Source organism: Myxocyprinus asiaticus, chromosome 10 (genome assembly GCF_019703515.2).
Source record: "Myxocyprinus asiaticus isolate MX2 ecotype Aquarium Trade chromosome 10, UBuf_Myxa_2, whole genome shotgun sequence".
NCBI classification, from domain to species: Eukaryota; Metazoa; Chordata; class Actinopteri; order Cypriniformes; family Catostomidae; genus Myxocyprinus; species Myxocyprinus asiaticus.
Window position 1 is genome coordinate 32765215 of NC_059353.1, and position 22762 is coordinate 32787976.

At 36.1% G+C, this 22762-nt stretch overlaps 1 protein-coding gene across 3 annotated transcripts in view; it reads left to right on the top strand.

Moving 5' to 3' along the window:
* The window catches only part of LOC127447475 (inactive phospholipase C-like protein 1), a 181199-nt gene extending 158657 nt beyond the window's left edge, over positions 1-22542 (top strand). For all 3 annotated transcript variants that reach the window (XM_051709378.1, XM_051709376.1, XM_051709377.1), the window contains 5 exons: positions 7986-8348; positions 13320-13523; positions 15424-15499; positions 18393-18502; positions 19532-22542. In XM_051709378.1, the coding sequence (XP_051565338.1) occupies positions 7986-8348; positions 13320-13523; positions 15424-15499; positions 18393-18502; positions 19532-19699 (921 nt within the window). In that variant the 3' untranslated portion in view covers positions 19700-22542. The remainder of the gene's footprint in view (positions 1-7985; positions 8349-13319; positions 13524-15423; positions 15500-18392; positions 18503-19531) is intronic.
* Positions 22543-22762: the final 220 nt, after the last annotated feature.

Consider the following 22762-nt stretch of genomic DNA (forward strand, 5'->3'; position numbering starts at 1 on the left):
AGCTTCTCTGTGTTTATCAGTCTCTAGGCCAGTGTCCATTCTCATGTGTCTTAATCAGAATGCTTCAGTCCATGAAAGAACCAGTCAACTAAGCTATGTCTCAGAACACACTGATTACCTACTGCATGCAATATTAACACAGTTCCGAATGAGCTCAGTTATGCATTTACACGCGTCCTTACACATACAAATAAACTCAATGACCTCCCTCAGCAGGTTGTAATATAGGTTGCAAGGTATACTGGTACTAACAAAATATCACGATACCAAAAAATTAAAAATGGTGTGATATCATCTTGTTGTTAATTTCTGTACCATATAAAAGTATGCTGCCATTAGCAAAATTTAATGTAAGGTGAGAGTTTTGAGATGAAATCAAAGACCATTTGAAAATAATAATAAAAAAGCCTCTAGATGGCCAAGTGTTATCATTAAACAGCAGAAGGATGTAATTTAATGAAATATACAGTCACATGCGCTGCGCGCCACAGTATGAATAAGAGGCGCCTCTCTGCCCTGTCATCTCCTTCACACACACACACACACACACACACACACACACACACACACACACACACAGGCATGCACACAAACACTCCCATACAGTCACGCACATGAACACACACACGAACACAAACGCAACACACACTACGAATGCTTGATTTTCATGCAGTGTGTTCAATTGTATCCATCTGCAGAGCCACAGATCAGTGTGTTGAGTGTATAAATGGCTGTAAACTCTATAATGAACTCTTTCTCCATTGCAACTCAGAGATTTCAGCTCACGAGTCATGGGTAGCTTGATATAACGAACTCTTCACAAACAGGAAGAACTTCAAAGATCTTTCAAAATAAAAGTCCCGCTGAAATGAGAGCACTATTCAGCTGACTGCGTGAAATTGAAGACATTACGACAAAAAAATATTACTACTGTATAAAAGTGTAATATTCAAAGCAGTCGCAATAATACTCATAGTAACAATAATATAATATGAAATGGTTATATTATAAATATTATTATCTGTAAGCAATATCACATAAGCAAGTGTACTGAATATCAGCATGTTGTTATTCAGCCATGGCAGCCTTTTGCCTCAGGTAATCAAATCAGGATTGTTTTCATTTAATGTATTCATTAATACTGTAAAGCTCTGTTGTGCATCTTAATTTTTTATACAAAAATAATATATATATATATATATATATATATATATATATATATATATACATACACACACACACACACACACACACACACACACACACACACACACTACTGGTCAAAAGTTTAGGATCACTTACTTATTCTTTATTTTATTTATTTATTTATTTTTTTTCACATTTTAGAACAATAGTAAAGTCATCTAAACTATGTAATAACAGAAATGGAACTGGGAATTATTGTGACTATAAAAATCCAAAATAAATCAAAACTATGTTATATTTTAACATCTTCAAAGTAGCCACCCTTTGCCTAGAATTTGCAGAAATTTACTCTTGGCATTTTCTCAACCAACTTCTTGAGGAATCACCCTGGGATGCTTTTTAAACAGTAATGAAGGAGTTCCCATCTATGCCTGGCACTTATTGGCTGATTTTCTTTATCATTTGGTCATCCATTTCAAAAACCTTTTTTTTTATATACAATTTTAGTTTTGTAATGAAATCAATTAATATGTTGGCACAATTATATTTTTGTCTACAAAGCTCATTTGAAACATTTAAGAATATGCCTTCAGATCAAAAGGTATTTAAGATCATGAGAAACATTTCAGTCAAGTGACCCCAAACTTTTGAACAGCAGTGTATGTGTATATATATATAATCATATACATAATCATATATAAATACAGTTGGATTCAGAAGTTTACATACACTTAGGTTGAATTCATTAAAACTCATTTTTTAACCACTCCACAGATTTAATATTAGCAAACTATAGTTTTGGAAAGTCGTTTAGGACATCTACTTTGTGCATGACACAAGTAATTTTTCACAGACAGATTGTTTCACTTTTAATTGACTATATCGCAATTCAAGTGGGTCAGGAGTTTACAAGTTAAATGTGCCTTTAAGCAGCTTGGAAAATTCCAGAGAATGATGTCAAGCGTTTAATTAGCTTTAATTAGCTAATTAGCTACTGATAGGAGGTGTACTGAATTGGAGATGTACCTGTGGATGTATTTGAAAGCCTACCTTCAAACTCAGTGCCTCTTTGCTTGGCATCATGGGAAAATGAAAAGAAATCAGCCAAGACCTCAGAAAAAAATTGTGGACCTTCACAAGTCTGGTTCATCCTTGGGAGCAATTTCCAAATGCCTGAAAGTACCACATTCATCTGTACAAACAATAGTATGCAAGTATAAACACCATGGGACCACGCAGCCATCATACCGCTCAGGAAGGAGACACATTCTGTCTCCTAGAGATGAACGTAGTTTGGTGCGAAAAGTGCAAATCAATCCCAAAACAACAGCAAAGGAGCTTGTGAAGATGCTGGAGGAAACAGGTAGACACTTATTTATATCCACAGTAAAACGAGTTCTATATTGACATAACCTGAAAGGCTGCTCAGCAAGGAAGAAGCCACTGCTCCAAAACCACCATAAAAAAGCCAGACTACAGTTGTACATGGGGACAAAGATCTTACTTTTTGTAGAAATGTCCTCTGGTCTAATGAAACAAAAATTTAACTGTTTGGCCATAATGACCATCGTTATGTTTGGAGGAAAAAGGGTGAGGCTTGCAAGCTGAACAACACCATCCCAACCGTGAAGAATGGGGGTGGCAGCATCGTGTTGTGGGGGTGCTTTGCTGCAGGAGGGCCTGGTGCACTTCACAAAATAGATGACATAATGAGGAAGGAAAATGATGTGGATATATTGAAGCAACATCTCAAGACATCAGCCAGGAAGTTAAAGCTTGGTCAAAAATGGGTCTTCCAAATAGACAGTGAACCCAAGCATACCTCCAGAGTTGTGGCAAAATGGCTTAAGGACAACAAAGTCAAGGTATTGGAGTGGTCATCACAAAGCCCTGACCTCAATCCGATAGCAAATTTGTGGGCAGAGCTGAAAAAGCGTGTGTGAGCAAGGAAGCTCAGTTACACCAGTTCTGTCTGGAGGAATGGGCCAAAATTCCAGCAACTTATTGTGAGAAGCTTGTGGAAGGATACCCAAAACTTTTGACCCAAGTTAAACAATTTAAAGGCAATGCCTCCAAATACTAACAAAGTGTATGTAAACTTCTGACCCACTGGGAATGTGATGAAAGAACTAAAAGCTGAAATAATTTTCTCTACTATTATTCTGACATTTCACATTCTTAAAATAAAGTAGTGATCCTAACTGACCTAAGACAGGGAATGTTTTCTACGATTAAATGTCAGGAATTGTGAAAAACTGAGTTTAAATGTATTTGGCTAAGGTGTATATAAACTTCTGACTTCAACTGTGTGTGTGTGTGTGTGTGTGTGTGTGTATATAATATATATATATATATATATATATATATATATATATATATATATATATATATATATATATATAGTTGAAAAGTATTATATTTTCATTTGACTAAAACTGTACAGTATGTATTTGATTAAACACAATTTGATTATAACATTTAATTGAAACATTTAACATGGAATCCAGAAAAATTAAAACAGAAAAGGCATAATTTGTATCTCTAAGACATTATGCAGTTCTTTTAGACAAGTAATTTTCTGTGTAATTTCATCAAAATGTCATTGAGTTAGTATCGATACCAAGGTACCAGGGCTGGTATTGTACCAAAGCCAAAATGTTGGTATCAGAGCAACCCTATTTCATACCAAAACATGGTGTGATATTTTATTTCTGTTAGATGAAATTGCTGTTATGTGACTATAACAAAAATATTAATGTACTGCCTGGGCTTGGCACAAACAGATTTCAAATAGCAAAACAAAATCACTAAAGGCTAATTCTGCTCTCAACTAGACTGAAGCTATGATTTAAAAAAAAAAAAAAAATTCCCCAAGAGGTTGAAACAAAAATAACGGCATGTAGGCTCACTCTTTATATAGATAAGACAAACATAAAACGTAAGCTCTCACTGGCTGTGAATTTGCCTTGATTTCATTGCATGCACTAGCCATTACTGAGCTAGCAACTATAACATACATGTCATATATATATAGAGTATTGCTGACCTGTGATCAACAATGTGAATAAGGTTAATGCATGCAATCTGTCTCCAAGGATGCACTGGGGTGACACAGGTGTGTGCAACTTAACACAATGCTTCTTAGATTTTTAATTAGGGAAGATCTCCATCAAAACTTAATGGCCTGCTAATGCTAATGCTCTTGCCCTGGATTGTAGTTCAAATCTGTAGTCTAGATAACTCATTAAGCTGCTCTATAAATGGGTGCCATTTTCTACCAGCGTGATTCTTTTTCAATGATCTGACCTTTCTTTTAGTAGAACCTAATTACACCTGCAAGACAAACGTAGACTGCTTCAATTAGGAGATGCAGATGAAGGTTTGTCTAGGTACCTGCTTTACCTGTGATACCCAGTGCAATGAAAACCACACTTAAACATACAGAGCTTGAGTGTGAAGAGAGATTGCAGGAGACAGTCAGTGTCAAGTAATTAAGGAGATTCATTCATCATTCATTCATCTAATGAGAATTAGGTTAAAAAGTTTGAATTTAGACAGTGTAGAAGTGTAAAATTGAAAGTGTTGCTTTCAATTTTTGAAAGGTAAAAGAGTGCATTTTTTTTCAAGAATACTGGGAAACGCTTTACAGTAAGGTTCTGTTTATTAACATTAGTTAATGCATAAGCAGGATTACCACGCATTCTGGAAAAACTGGAAATCCTAGGATTTTGCAATGTAGTTTTCCAGTCATGGAAAATGAGAAAAATACCTAAATGTCCTGGAAAATATTTTATGTTTGATTGTGTGGCAAACATGGTTTTTGTTACATGTACAGAAACATGGTAACGATCGGGACTCGGGATATTGCTGTTTTTTTGAACTACAAAACACTTAAGTTGTAAACCTTAGACAACCCTTGGTGGTCAGACTGCTGATTTTTTTTTTTTTTTTTTTTTAATGAGTTCACAACCCGAGGTGGTAGCGTGGTGATGCACCTTGGGATGTGAATTAATTTTCAATAGTAAATAAACGTTCCGAGTCTGCTTATGGTTACCACATGTAGGGCCCTTTAATTTCCACGATGTGAAAAAAGGGACAGGACCACTTAATCCAGTCGTAAAAATGGCATTAGCTATAAAACGCGGTATGTTTTGGAATTTGACATATTTGGGACGAAAAATAATGTTTAAATTAGGGACGTTACTAGTGAGTTAGTAGGATCGACTACTAACATTTCTATTTTTAGTGGTGGTGATTTTAATGGCAGACGCAATTCTCAAATTAATTGAGTGCACATATTGGAGAGCATTTTGCATGATAACTTGCTGAACTTAACAGTAAGCCTAACAGAGCCTAATTATACTTTTATTGGTTTCTTATTGGTTCCTTAACACAGACTAGTTGTTCAGATAACCCACTGACTAGTCGATAATGAAAACTGGTAGTTTTGCACATCCCTAGTTTGAATACCTAAATAAATCAAATAAAAATTGCGATATATCCCAGTGTGATTATTAAACTGCAAAAGGCTGTGATTTAATGAAATATATAATCTGCATGATCTGCGCACTTCAAAATGAAAGTGTGTAATAAATTAAAAAAATAAAAAATAACCATTCAATAACCACAATATACATCATGTGTTTAAATATTACACCTGTTGAGCACATAAAATGTCCTGGAAAATGGTCCTTTGAAAAGAGTGAGAACCCTGATAAGGTATCTTGAACAAACAATTAACAAGATTTTTGCATCTATTAATGCTGCATTTATTAATCTTTATTGATTTCTAAATATACTATTGTTTATTGTTTGTTTATAATGCATTAACTAACCTATACAACTTTTAATATCAAAATAAACATTAACCAACATTATTAAATTAAGAACTTATAAATGAATAACAAGATTAATAACTTATTAATCTTAATAAGTTAAGCTCTAAAAGTGTTGCTTATTGTCAAATCATGTTAACTAATCGCTATAACAAATACAAACCTATTGTAAAGTGTTACCGAATATTGGTTCATGGCAACAAGATATACCTGCAGGCACTCCATTAACACCCTGCCATTCCAACTTGTATATTTTTGTTGAACCAGAGTCCATAAGTAGTACTGTACAGTATATATTGGCCTTTTCTACATTTCTACATGAAATGTAAGAATCTAATAATAAAAAATATAAAAAGAAAACAAACAGTTCATATAAATATAAATATAAATCTCTGCTATTGTGATTTAATACAAAGACTGTACCATATGGTTATACGAAGAGGAGCTTTTGAGAGTGAAATTGTAAATACTGTTTATCACTCACGCCCACACTTTCTCTATCCTTTGGGATTGTGTGCCTCTTGTTGTTTACGTTTGTTTGTGTCTTGTTGCTTGGAGCTTGAAGACGTCATACAATTATAAGTCATGGGAGTGGGTACACCTATCAGACTGAGCCCCAGACACACACACACACACACACACACACACACACACACACACAAACACAAGAGCAGGTGTACATCCCCTGATGGGATCTGAGAGAATGCTTTTGCGTCTCTTCCTGTGGCCTTTTCCACTAAACACATTAGTCACTGAGGGCCCATGTGCCCTTAACGATGCTGGTCTCAGTGTCTCTGTTTGAAGTGTTATACATGTTTTTCCATAGGGCTATATGTTTGCATGACCCTTACTACTATGGTGGTACTATGGTACAGTGATGGTATTAGATACCATGGTAATGAATGATTACTATTAATGTACCATGGTATTTATTTACATGCTACTCCTAATTACTTCCAAGAATACCATGGTATTACATGGTATTATCATTGTACATGTCCAAAAAAACATGGTATTACCGCAGTACCACGTCCAAAAAATTAAAAAATACAATTTGTGTTGGTTTCATCCATTTGTGCATGCATGCATATTTGTGCATGTCATTTTGAAGCAGGTTCTCTGAAAAGCTGCACACCTGTATTGAGCTATTTTCATTTGCTCAGGGCTGTGTCTAGGCATCTGTGTGTGTCTCTTATACAAGCTAAGATGTTTAATCTTTGCTATCTATGTGTTTTTCTGTCAGAAATTCTCTGTCACTCCTTTTCTTAGAAGTATGAATATGCACACTCACTATGATATAACATAACTCTTTTGTGTCTTGTTTTGTGTGCGTGTGTGCATGCTGTGTATATACCCTATCTGCAGAACATGAATATGCTCACACAAACACACTCCTTGCTTTCATCTTTTTGAAATGTTTACACATGTGATTATGTTTTACCCCAAAATGAAAATTATGTGATTATTTACCATCATCATGTTCCAAACCACTATGCTGTTATCTTTTGCATCTTTTGCATGCAGACCTGCACCATATTTAATTTGGGAGAATAATTACATATTTTTCAGTCTGTTCCATACATAAAACTATCATATGGCTCTAGAAGACTCCAAATTGTAGCAAACAAGACTACATTTATAGTGGCTTTTTTTAAAAATTCTTTTTGGAGCTTGACAGCCCAAGGTTGCCATAAACTTGTATGGAAATGATCTATGTGATGATTAATTAGAACAAATGGGTTTGGAACAACATGGGGTGAGTGAATAATGACAGAATAAATTTTTTTTTTGGGTGAACTACTGTTCCTTTAAATGAAATTATTCTCAGATGCTACTGTTTCCATTTTTTTCCCATTCTACATAACATCTCATTTTGAGTTCAAAGGAAGAAAAAAAGTCAAACGAGTTTGTAACACTGAGTAAATGATGACAAAATGTTTATTTGTTTTGGTGAACTATCTCTTTAAGATACCAAAAAATACACTCACTGTTTTCTCTTTTCAGGTTAACATGCCTGAGCTTGCCCTGCTACGTTTCGTAGTTCTGGATGATGATTATATTGGTGATGACTTCATTGGCCAGTACACCATTGCCTTTGAGTGTCTTCAGCCTGGCTATCGCAACGTGCCCCTGTTGGGCCTCGCTGGAGACCCTTTGCCACATGCCAGCCTGTTTGTACACGTGGCCATCACGAACCGCAGAGGTGGGGGTAAGGCCCAGAGACGAGGTCTGTCCGTCAGGAGAGGAGTGCGCCGTGGACGAGAGTATGTCACCCTCCGAAACACGGGCATCAAAGTGCTGGATGACTCTTTCCGCTCCTCCAGCACACCTCTGCGAGAGGCTACAGATCTGCGAGAAGATGCACTGGTAAGGGAGTCGGCATGTTTCACAAGTTTAGACAACACAAAACACTGGCAGTTTCAATACTAGGCAAGGCACAGACCTGTGATTGTGTTGTATTATGAATGCCAGATCTGTGAAGTTGCTGACTGAGACTAAAGAGAATCATAGAATATGATACTTTTCTGAAGTTGAACTGTGAAATAACCTGTTGTCCTGTGTGCAGATTTAAAAGTTTTGCTAATGTGCTTCAATTTAAATGGATGAGGTCGCAAGGCCGGAAAAGGGCCAGGATGGAACTGGTCCATCCAGATTGATAGCTGGTCCAAACTGCTGTTGGAATATAATGGTTTAGAAATAATGAGATAAACAAAACAAATACACTGTATTTTTTGCTCTCTAAATAATTATAGCTAAAATGTATGCATTGCACACTTTTTCTGCTCTATATCTAGTTTTTATCACATATTTTCCTTTTGAATAGTATTAGTTAACACTTTCCACATGGTTTGTAGTTTGTGTAGCATTATTCAGTGGATTGCACAGATAATTGGTATGTACTGTGTGGTTCAATGGGTTAACTTAAATGTGTAGTTAATGTAATTGTGCATTTAAATGTGCAGCACAACACTTGGCTTTTTAAAATGAGCAAGAAAAGAATGAAAATGTCTCATATGATAAGGAAAGGGATACACGTAATATTTGCAATGAAATTAGAGAGTATACAGCCGTACACATTATTATGACTTGGAGATTTCTGGCCTCATCACTTGCATCAGTTGCAGTCTTTCACTGACAAATACTGACCTTCTTATTTAATAATCAGCCATTACAGTTGACATGAAATTCTGGAAACATTTAAGTCTTAGTTCTGGGCAAGTAAAAACCAGACACAGAATACCACACCTCCACATTGGAGCATTGCCATCAGTTGTGAAACCAAAGCTTAGTTTTACTTACCATTTCTCGGTTTTACTTTTTGAGAGGGCCTGCTTGTAAAAGTAACTATACTGAGTAACATATGCTCAGCAAAATCTACAAACAACTGTCCAGTGTTCATCTGGAATTTCTAGCACACCCTAGAAATAATACCAAGCATAAACACTGTTCTGCTGACCTAGACTGAAGTCATTAAGGGTGACTGTAAGGCATGGGCAGACTGGGAAGAGAAATTGGCCCTGGATTAAAAAAAAATAAATTAAAAAAAAAATAAAAAAAAGTTGTTGAGAGGTGTTCAGCTGTTCAGCCCCGTTTCGCGGCAGGCCCACCGGGAAAAGTCCCGGTTCTGGTGACAGATAGGACAGGATCAGATGCCACAGGAGTGTGTTGAAGAAGAGAGAGAGAGTTACTCTGAACCCATAATTACTGTGTTCACAATGGTACTACAGTACCACGATGGTACTAGTGGCCTACAGTAACCCCAAAATATATTTGGACACTTAAGCCACAATGTGTGAATTTTATTACATCTAAACAACAAAATATCAAACCATTGGGCATGTATTTTCACAGAACCAATTTCTTAGACATTTTTGCAATTACTTTTAACCATCTGGTTGCAAAATAAGTGGGATTAGTCTGTAGTTCCTATACAGTAGGTGCCTTAGCAGAGGAACCACAGGTGTTCTTCATCTACATCAACTACATGTATTTTATTGTTCAAAACATAAACTTCTTTTTGTGAAATGTTTTGCTTAAAGTGGATTTGTTATCTTTCTTGAAAATAATTGCCATTTGGTTTGATATTTTGTTACTTAATGCAATTACATTCTTATATTTATTCAGCAGGGCTGTACACTCGCATATCTTTCTGGATTCTCTTTGTCCTTCTATGCCTGCATTTGCGTTCCATTTTTTCCTGTATAATATAGTTTCTTTGCAAGTATTATTAAATCACAAACAATGTCCATTTTATTCATAGCTGACCAGGGGCGGATCTACCGGGGTGGCAAATGGTGGCAAATGCCAACCTAAGAAAAGGCATTGCCACCCTGTCTGCCACCCCAGTATAGGTATACAAATGTATCAAATATAAATGTAAGATGTTGACATTGTGTAGGGATTTATTCATGTCAAACTGCCTCAACTCTCACCGGACGCACAAATGACTACACAGACTGAAAGTGTGATTGATTACAGCGGCAGCCAATTATGTGAAAGTATATCAGTGGTCAGTTTCGTGTTGGATAAAGAAGCGGCCAATGGCGTGATGGGTTACAGCAGCAGCCAATCGCGTACTTGCTGCTGCACCGCATGTGCAGTGTTTGGGTACTCGCGGGTTTAGGTTTTTTGAGCTTATTTCCTCAACCACAACAACAATATGGACAAATACATGGAGAAAAAAGAGGTAAGAGATTAATTTCTCCGTTTTTTTGTCTTCACTGAATGATTATTTGATATATTGCACTTTCTGAAATAACTTTCATCAGGTATGTGTATAATCCAGGTGAAACATCTTCAGTTCTTGAGTAGGAGTTTCTATTTCATCTGATCTGTGTATGTTTTAATTGGTGATCCGACGCTGGAATGTGTTATTTTTAATAAAATAAAATGGCTGTTATCAGTGTCGTTTAGTGTCAGCAGTTTTTTCTGCAGCTCACGCTCTTTTCCGGGAAATAGAAAAGCAAAACATGTCCCCCATTGTGGTGGCCTTCTCGGCCGTATTACTTGTGTGTATGTAGAGCGTGTGTTTTGTCTTTATCTCCCTCTCTCTTAATCGCTCTCAGGTGTGGGGTAAACAGGTGAGCTGATTGTTAATTATGGAGATGGAATTGTTGTTTAATAAATTAAATTAATTCACAAATAAAAAGAATGAGAGTTATAAATATATGTTAGGAGTTTCACAAAAATAAAGTGAATTCACAAATAAATAAAATATTTACAAATATATTTTTTAACTCACAAACACAACTCTGTCCAGCATTCATTTGTGAATCGTGCACATTTATTTGTGGATCGCTTCCTGTGCATTTGCGGATCGCTAGACGCATTTGTCGATTTTGAAACAAATCTAGCGTCAAGATTTGCACACATCTACAAATAGGTGGACTCCACCCATCATCTGCTCAAGCCAATCAGATAACGGCCACATTACTCTGACCAATCGTAGCACGTTCTGTCTTCAGAGCGGGACCACAGTCATAGTGCTATCATGAGCATGGAATCAAGCACATACAGATAAGCTCCAAAGCTGCAAACTTTAAAAGAAACGGACGTCATCAGAGGAATACTGTGACTGTAAAGGTTCGTATCATTTTCTCTCGGTTATAAACGTGTAGTGTCTTGTTAAATGTCGACAAATAATGCCATCTTTGTCACCGATGCTCTCGCACAGATTCCCGCTGCTGGAGCGGAAAGTTTGTGGTTGTTACTGTCTTAAATTCGGAGGTAGCTGTTTTTTCAAATACAGAATGGTCAATAAATGTGTCTGTGTTTCCACTATTCTCGTCTCCCAGCATCTTTTATTGCATTTTATATTTAAAGTGTAACACTCATCCACTGACATACAGATGCAATCTTGGTTTATTTGGGTGAATTAGAATCCAGAGCCTCTAAAAACCAGACGCAAAAGTAACCACTAGAGACTAGACCAATCAGTCATGTTCTTGATTAAATTGATGCTGATCTATGTGCTCATCTACTGACAAAATATGAAAACTGATAGTGGCAGATGTAGAGATGAAATATCTATTTGAGTGCTTGAATCGGTCATTAAGAATGACTGGTTATCAAAATAGGGGATTTAAAAATCTTTTATTGTGCATAAAATAATTCATATTCATGAGTTTCGTAGCACTGCCACCCAAAGTACAGTTTTCCTAGAGTTTATTTTTATTTTGAACTAACTTTGTGTTAATGTTCCTTTTCAAACGTCTTATTTCAGCTGTTACAAAGTTGATAGGCCTACAGGATTTTATTAGCAGGATAACATTGGGTATGCATGCACTCTCCATCCATGGGTACACTTAACAAAATAAAACAATTTGGCCTGCATAATGTGGTGAAGTTTGTTCCAGATTGCCAGTTGTATGTCAAGCTAAGGAACATTTGTTGATGTGTTTAATAGACAATGTCTTGGTACTCTGAAGATTTTTAAAAAAAAAATTTTTTTATGTTGGCAAATCAGTAGCAAAATGGTTACTATGTGTGGTTCCTGTGGAAATGCAGTTGTATTGCAAATTCATGGATATTTATAATTTGATAGTGACTCCAATTAATGAACAAGTACTTGTTGCAATGAAGCTTGGTACCTTGATCCATAAGAACTATGCATGGGTGCATGCTTTTGTGTTGCCACCCCTCATAGTCTGCATGCCACCCCATGAAAAAATGTCTAGATCTGCCACTGTAGCTGACCAACCATGCAGTGCTCCCCAATACACTTTCACATACATATAAACATAGATATACATCCTAATAACCTATAACACTCACTCATACATACATCCCCATATAGATTTGGTAATCATGGTTGTGGGTGTGCAACTCTGTCAGGTGGAAAATAGAAACAGGCTGTCTATCTGCTACACTGTAATGAGAGGAAATACTTGATAAAGGCTGAACATCCATTCAGACCAAAAGCTGACACCTTTGATAGCCAAGCAGACACAGAAAACCGTCTAAATGCAAAGGTTTATCTGTCTGTATACAGGAGTGAAAGTTCATTATTTTGATCTTGCCTCATGACAGTAGCTTTACAGAACTCTGTTAATTTCTACACTTTTCTCAATTAATTTAAATGTCATGAGTGTTTGAATGACTCCCTTGTTTTCTCGTGGATCTTGCACTTGTAATTGTCTGCTGTAAGTGTACATTATTTGCCCAAATAGAAAAGTGCACTGGTTGAACTGTGCTTTTAACATGCCGCCACTTTTTTTTTTAAGGGGCTTACAATGAGCTAAAATGGATAAAGAAGTTTTTTCCCAATTTGTGTATTTGAGCACCCCTTTATCTGAAATATTTGTGGTAACCCAGTGTGACTTTCTCCTCTTTCTGTAGAGCGCAACAATGGCTTTCAAAGAGCAGTGTGGGCTCCCCCCAGTGGCCACATTGAAGCAGTGCATCCAGAGTTTGGCCACGAGGTTGCAGAGTCCAGATGGGCCCCCAGGGGCCACGCTCACTCTGAAGGATGGTTACCCATGTCTGGAACTTGTGGGCAACTTGACTGACGCCACTCGTAAACTGTTAAATGTTTATGACACTGTAAGAGACACACATTTACGTAGGCTGTTTTAATGATGCATGATTGTTGTATGTTTTGTGTAATTGGCGAGGCTCTGTATAATAACAGACACAGCATATGGAAGGAAGACATTTTTGAATGTTAACAAATTATGCTATTGCTAAATTTCTCAGGCATTACTAATGTGCTGATAAAACCTTTTTTTTTTTTTAAAGATAGGGTTTAGAGTCTGCTGAGACACACACACACACACACACACACACACACACACACACACACACACACACACACACACACACTGATCTCTCAATATAATTTAATAACACTTGACAAAGCAGCTCTAAAACAGAGTATTTTACTGCTGTAATATGAAACATGGACCTTTGTCAGACTAGACACTTAATTTAATTTGATATGAAAACACTAACTAACTCTATGTTTGCTGCTTGTTCAATTTACTTAAATCAAATGAGCTACTGCAACACAATTATTGAACACTGTGTTGAAGTATTAAATATGAACAATAAATACTCACCTGACACTGAGTGTTGGCTGCAAACAAGCCATTAATTATAAAATGAATGGGCAACAAACAATTAAATAATTGTCCAATAGGAGACACCCGAATATCAGTCAATTAACCCATCTATGGATGTTTAGTACCCCATATGCCTATAAAAATGCTTGTTTCAAAACTCATGTGCAAGATGTTGTCTCCTTTAGATGAAACTATGAGCTCACAAATCTGTACAATTGCAATAACAAGTGATTGGTCAAAAGCTAAAAACATTGCCTCAACATAATTTAAATTATGATTTTATTTATTTATTTATTTTTTTTTTTACATATTTTTAACTAGTGGATTTGACAATTTTAAATTCATACAAGACTAGATCAAATCCAAACAACTTTCTTTTTTTTTTTTTTACATTTTTTTTTTTTTGAATGAACCAGGCTGTAAGAGATAGAAGAAGAGTCTGATCAATATGTTGTTCTGTAAATGTCTTTGGATGTAAAAATGAAATGTGACCTGCTGTATCTTTTCCTGATTTTTTTTTTTTTTTGTCCTCTGGATATTTATCAGAAAAAATTTCTGTGAGTTTTCGGCTGAACAATCAACACCAAAGTACACAACCGTACAATGCTTCAAACCCCTCACAGCCTCATTTTCATTTGTGTCAAATTAAATATGGCATATGCTCTGTGGCATATAAGTTCTATATCATATTGATGTGAAACATTAACAAAACACTTTAATATATTAATCGGATCTCCTTTTATTACATAATGTGACATTAACTAATCTGGATGGTATTACAATGCCATTTGTCTTTTAACCGGTATTTTCAGCCATCCCACACTTATATGTATACATGTATGTATGTGTGTGTGGGAGTTCGTCAGTTAGAATAGGTGCATTGGATTGAGGAAGATATTATCTGAAGCAATAGTAACCATTCTCCTCCTCTTCTCCAGTCGTGGGCTTGCACTCTCTCTCTGTCTCTGTTTCTTCCTGAGGGTTGACATGAAGAATTCTGCTGTGTGTTTGAGATGGGTATAATGAGCAGGACTACATTTTATAAATATCTTCACTGTGGGAGAGTGCAGCGAGGGTCTTGCCAGAAGGAAATTTATTGCTCAAAGATTACTTTTACATAGTTCAGGAGATATAATGGAGTTTCCAGTTGTGTTTTGTTTAAGTATAAATTTGGTCGCAGATGTTTCTCCTAAAATTGCTTAGGAAAAATAGTATAAGAGCTACATTTTGATGAGATATACTTTGATATATACTCTGTACTTTGATGAGAAATGTTTGTGTTCATATTGGAATCTTAGTGCAAACATCACAGAAAATCAAATGTGTGTGTGTTTGCATATATGAGCAGATCATAATCTTGGTCTTGTCTGCATCCTTCTCAGATGATCTCGGCCAACAAGCAGCTGATTGAGAATGCAGATGGAGTGCAGGAGCGAATCGCACAAGTGCAAAAGGCAGGTGAGTACAGGTGGCAAGGGGGGAGAACAGGATGAAGACAAGATGAGAGAAGGATGAATAATCTTTGTCTTTCAGCCAAATGTCGTTTCAGTGAGGCCCCATGAGGATGCTTGAGAAACACTTCACAAAGTTCAAAAATTTGCATTCAAAGAAGTTCCTGGACTCCACAACACACAAAGTCCCCTATCGACACTTTAAATCATTGCCTTTTAAGATGAAAGTTTTAGAAAATACCCTCATAAAATTGTTTTGACATGTTGTATTCCACCAAGGCTACATAAAATGGTATCGTATGAAGAAGTACAGTGTAGTTATATGGTTATTGTGGCTGCTGTTAAATTATAATAAATGAATATGGGATCTTCTTTCCAACAGTGTGTGGAGCTTTCAGAATTTCACCAAACACTCATACATATTCAGGTCTTTAGATACCTGACATTTATATCTATCACAAATGGATCTACAAAAAGCGTTAAATGTTCAAAAATATTTTCAAGTTAATAGTTAAGAAAATAAAAGAATAAAATATATTTTGATATATTTTTGTTTTATTTTTCATAGACTGGCAGCCAAAAGATTGGAATAATATACAGATTTTGCTCTTATGGAAAGAAATTGGTACTTTTATTCACCAAAGTGGCATTCAACTGATCACAATATATAGTCAGGACATTAATAGCTGATCCCACAAAAGCTCAATGGGGTTAAGATCCATAACACTCTTTTCCAATTATCTGTTGTCCAATGTCTGTGTTTCTTTGCCCACTCTAACCTTTTCTTTTTGTTTTTCTGTTTCAAAAGTGGCTTTTTCTTTGCAATTCTTCCCATAAGGCCTGCACCCCTGAGTCTTCTCTTTACTGTTGTACATGAAACTGGTGTTGAGCGGGTAGAATTCAATGAAGCTGTCAGCTGAGGACATGTGAGGTGTCTATTTCTCAAACTAGAGACTCTGATGTACTTATCCTCCTGTTTAGTTGTACATCTGGCCTTCCACATCTCTTTCTGTCCTTGTTAGAGTCAGTTGTCCTTTGTCTTTGAAGACTGTAGTGTACACCTTTGTATGAAATCTTCATTGTTTTGGCAATTTCAAGCACTGTATAGCCTTCATTCCTCAAAACAATGATTGACTGACGAGTTTCTAGAGAAAGCTGTTTCTTTTTTGCCATTTTTAACCTAATATTGACCTTAAGACATGCCAGTCTAATGCATACTGTGGCAACTCAAAAACAAACACAAAGACAATGTTAAGCCTCATTTAACGAGCTTTCAACTGTGTTTGATATAATGGCAAGTGATTTTCTAGTACCAAATTAGCAATTTAGCACGATTACTCAAGGATAAGGTGTAGGAGTGATGGCTGCTGGAAATGGGGCCTGTCTAGATTTGATCAAAAATGACTTTTTTCAAATAGTAATGGTGCTGTATTTTACATCAGTAATGTCCTGACTATACTTTGTGGTCAGCTGAATGCCACTTTGGTGAATTAAAGTACCAATTTCCTTCTGAAACAGCAAAATCTGTACATTATTCTAAACTTTCGGCCACCAGTGTATATTAGAGATATTGCAACAAATCAGGACAAATCTAGAACAGGATTCATTACTTTCACACTGAAATTTCATGAGAGAAACTGGCTGTCAAACACATATTGAGATACACATAACACATAAGATACACATATGTATTTTCTCATGCATTTATTGAGTCTAAATAGATGCACAACTTACATAATTTCGGTAGTACACCCAAATTACAATTTCATGTGTTGTACTTGCTGTAGTTTACTTTAATGTTGTTTCTTCACCAAATGGCAATGTCAAATGTAAATCAAGTCAGTCACTGAAAAACAGCGCCAGCTTGAGTAAGAAATAGCATGTATATTATGTGTACAGGCATATGGGATGCACATAATTCACCATTGTTGCACAGAAAATCTATTTGATATAGTAGTCATTTGTATGTATATAGTACTAATTTCTCTTGTAACAAACAAAGAAATAGAAATCCTGTGATAGTAAACTTATATAGGCATGAAATAATCATAAAAATATAATTTATGGAAGTGCAAAAAAACAAACAATAATTACCCTATACACTTTTGACACTTAAGCCATTATAAAAATGTATATTTTTTTATAATTATTTATAAAATATATTTTTTTTATTTATTTTTTTTACATTATTTATAGAGAAAGATTAAGGAATACTAAAGAGGTGTGGGTACAACTCCAAAAAATGGATGATGTAAAGGGGTTGGAATGAGTCCCGGGTCACTAAAGACCTGAGATATGCGTTCACGGGTTAAAGGATTACAATTTTATGTTTAAAATGTAAATTCCTCCATCCTTTACCCTAACTTTTACTAATGTCTTTCCAAACCAATTTTACTTTCTTTCTTCTGTGGAATTCCATTAGCCATTAGAATTAGCATTCCATTTCGTAAGACCACTTAAGTATTTTGTTTAAACGGTTACTTCAAGTAATAGAGGATCCTTACTTGCCTTCCCAACTTTACACACTTTTACCTCATTTCTCTCACACACATTTTCCCCTGGAATTACACATATCTGAGGCATTTCAGTCAAAATACTTTGTCTCCATGTCCTTATGAGGATACATTTTTGAAATGAGAGAGAAAGAGAGCACAGAAAGTAACAGATTTAGAATGAAAAGGCAGCTTACAAAGGCCAAGACAAAATTCATAAAGGGAAGCACAATATTATCTAACACGAGGATGAACAAATACATAGCATCCATTATTTGGCAGCTCAGTTCCTGGAGAATCATGTTCATACCATAAGTGGCATTTTAAAAATCTGATGCTCTGTTACTGTCAGAAAAATAGGAAGAATATGTTGTTTATGTGTATGTTTTATTTGATATGTCCTTTCAGGAATGATGTTTCATGAAGACCTAGCCAGGTTAGGGGAGAAGGAAAATTTGAAAGGCCGTAAACAGAGTAAAGCTGTGGAAAGTTTCACTTGGAACATCACTGTGCTGAAGGTAAATAGCGTGAGCTCTCTCCTCTCCCTTCCTCCTTCAAATAGCCTTGAAGTTTTGGATGATGTTTTTTTAGGCAAGAAAAAGGCTTCTGCTGTTTTGAAATTTTATCTCCAAAATGAAGTTGTTTGACCTTATACATGCTGTGTGGTGGACTTCTGAAATGAGTCACCTCTCTGGGTTCGTTTGTTTTTTCAGTCTAAAGTAAACTGATGTTTCATGCCCATTTGATGCGAACACATTTTCCAGGTACAAGGCAAATGGAACGTCATTTACCTTACACTTACAATACTATAATAGTAATTTTCTATTTTATTAACTTACTATTTATTGAAACCAATTCAAATTCTGATTAGGTTTTTGAGTGTGAGCTTTCAAGCAATTATTTATTTAAATTACGTCGCTGTAAGTAGTCCATTCCCACAAGTTTGACCCATTCAGGCCAATTTGCAAAAATTATTGGTGGACATTATCACATTGACAAGGTAATCAACCTATTTGTTTTTGTGTCTCTGCACTGTTTTTAATTATTTTCTATATAACCATGCACTAGACAGACATCTTTGTCTGTTAAATATCACTTGCTGTTTTTTCAGCGTCTTGCACGGGAGCACCGTATTTTTAATATGGCGTGTCAAGTTAAAAATAACTTACAACTGTTTTGCTGCATCTAGCTTTTATAAACGCAAGAACACTCTCTGTCTGTACGGCCCCTAAGGAGACACTGCCTCCTCTTATGTGACTTTTAGGACTTCACTGAGAACACAACAAGATCAAGGAAAGTAAAAGAGAGACACTGGCTCCCTCCAAACCATGAATCCACTAGTGTTGCTGTTGGACAGTGTTACTTTCAACAAATTCCAAATTTAAGATTAGATTTAAATTAAGTTTTAAATTATCGGCCATTCTGCTGTCACTCCCCATTGTCCTTAATAAAATTTGAATAAAAGTCACCACAGACAAATTATGGAACAAACAAACAAACTTCATTTTAAACCCAGTTCATATAATCCATATCTCTCTCATTTTCAGGGTCAGTGTGATCTCCTGCGCAGTGCTAAGGTAGATGCTTTGGATACTCTGAGGCAGCTGGCATTGGCTGGGGAGGCGTGTGGCCTGACCTTGACCTCTGATGGTCAGTACACCTCTCACGGCCTGTCCTCCAGACGTGGCAGTAGTCATGGCAATGGTCGCATCTGAGCCCCAGAGACACGCAGAGGGATTCCGAAAGATTTTAGTAATATATGAATGATGGATGAAGGAATATATGGATGTTTTGATCACCAGATGGATTGTTGGACATACAGATTGATGGCTGTATAGGTCTCTCAGATGAAAAGAAATATAGGGACATTTGTCCTTTTGAAGATGTGCTCGTTTTGTAGCACAGCAATGACCAGTAGGTGTGATGTTAGGACAGAATATGGAATGTTCTTATCAAGACGTACTGAATAAAGGACGTAAGAGGAAATTCTTCAGGGATATAAAATGACTGTCAAATCAAAACATAGATTTTCACTGGAATTAATTACATTCCTGAAATATTTAAGAGGACAGGGCTTTAGTGGTGAACTCCTTGTAGTGCACAGGCTAAACAGAGAAACATTCTTTTATGTTGACAATTTTCCAGATGCTCCCAACATTTCAGATACATTTATGAATTGAAACTTAAACCGATGCAGACTAGACAATATGTCTCCCCAAAAGTTCATGACCAAATCACAAATGTGAGGTTTTTTTTACTCAGGTTAGCACAAACACATGTCAGAAACTCACCTTTTAAGGGTTCTACTGAGGGAATGCATTGGTGATGCCCACCAGCAGGACAACAACACTTCTTCCCCCAGTCCAGTACAGTCCAGTGTGTATGGGATATCTCTAATGCCTCTCCATTGGAGGGAACATGTCATCATTTCCACTTTCACATACCTACAGGGAAGTGACACAGGTTGTCTTCAGCTTATAATGAACATAAGAATGCTTTGTTCGAACTCTGCTCAGCACTTGCTCACAGTGTTAACTGATCCTGTTGCTCACATGGTCAATGATGGGATGACCAGTACTGATTACACCACACATTCCTGTAATCCATGTAGAAGGCTTTTGTGTGTGTACTGTAATCTGCACACAGACCTGGGATTGTTCGAGGAACAAATGTTAAACACACAATTTGAATTACATTTTGGATCAAGAGTGACTTTGTGTCCATCGTGGATTCCTTGACTTCTGAATCCATTGGCGTGGTCTTTGCACACAGTTTTTGTTAGGAAGGAGACACAAATCCTACTTAAAGTAACATGGCAAGAATTACTAACCATTCTTTTATCAAAAACTAACCGTTCAAATCCACTTAAAGCACTGAGAGGATCTAAAGTAGAAACTTGCATCTTAGAACTTTCATTATGTTACACTCGACAGTGTTGTGATAGACAAGGGAAAAATTGGCAGTATTTTGTCTATTGCTGTTAAAGACACTTACAATAGACTAGATTTTCCCCCTCATGTTGGAGTTTGCACCTTTTCTTTCCACATGGTAACAGAGTAACAGAAATTAGATAAGTGACTTTTGAAATACTATATACTATATATATATATATATATATATATATATAAATTCTCATGATAGATATATATAAGTGTCCATATGTTGTGTGCTTATGTATGAAAATGTGTGCAAGGGTGCTAATGTAAATGTGAGACATTTTAATGGTACATGTTTTGAATGTGACCAATCTTTACATTGCTCGAGGGACTCGGGCGGTTGTTTTTAAATGAAAACCTTACTATTGGTTGATGTCAAACTCTTTTGTTAAGAGAGTAAAGGATTGTATTTTTGATGTGAAGACAAATGAGAATTATTTATTCACAACGTGTGTGAAAATTAATAATGAACGAAAAATAAATAAATTAGAAAAGGCATAACTTTCACACTAACAGATGTTAGACTTCTGTTGTCCTGTCCTGTGTCTCCACAACCCATCCACTGTCGTTATCAACTCTTTTACTCTGTTTACTCTCATTTACTTTTCTCTTGGCCTCTAACCTGTGTCCTTGTCCTTTGTGCTCTTCCCATCCTTTCACCCTATCTAAATGAGTAACTGGCATTATGCTGATGCTGGACTGAATAATACACACCGGGGCAAGTGATCAGTGTCTGCCCTGCGACTTTGTTTGTGTGTGTATGTAGGTGTGTGTAAATGTCTCAACTGAATTTGTACTGACTCCTAAAGTGTTCCTTAAAAATCAAAACATTTACTGATGACTGAACAAAGCCCACAGAGGGCATTTTGTGAATTATATAAGGGAATTGTATACAGTACAGCTTTAAGCTGCAAACTGTAACCCTGTTCCTGTAGCCCCTGGAGATGCAGTCAGAGGATCTGTGTACCTGTAAAGGGGCCAAAATCTAAATAATGAATACCTATTCACAGTATTAGCTTTCCGTTCCAGTTTAGATTGCTCTTGAGACTTAACCAATCGGAGATGTGAATTGGGTGCAATTACTCTTATCAGCAAAGTTGAGCAAAGTAATACAAAAACAGTGTGTCACAGTCCGCAGGGTCAATGACAAGCAACTTGAACCCCATTGATGTGCACTTTAAATTAAACCGAGCAATCCATTTGGACCAGTCCACTGATTCCTGCAGTATTAGGTAGTGGTCAACATCTCAAACGGTGCAATATTACTATGCCGTTGACATTAAACATAATGACTTGTCTAACAAGAAGCATTAATCCAACTGTCTTAATTGGCTGTTTCTGCTTTTTTTCTGTGTGGTTTCCGTCCTCTGCACTTAGTGTATGTTTATTGTGTCTACCTTTAATCTAACTCTTAAAATGAAATATATTATTGTTTTGTCACATTCTTGTTAGCAATTGATGTTGCTGTATAAACGAGAGTAATTATTAAAGGTGACGTGTGCAAAAGCAAACTTAAAAGCAACATTGCTTCTATTTTGAAACGTTGGTTTGTATTTTATAACATTAACAATTTGATGTAACACAGATGTGCCCCAGACTAAATAAAGTTATCTTTTACTGACTGTAGTCTCTTCTGTTGCTTACAGCTTTTGTCTTATCAATACTGCTGAACATCTTTAGCCATTTAATGACATGTAAATTTTAATAAGATGCTTATCCTGACCATTATTTTGTGTTAAAGGGAGATCAATAATATTGCAATATCAACAATGACCATGAGAAATTGTCATAAGTAGCCAGCAGATGGAGCAATTTTCAGTGTTTAAAACCAGAATATATATA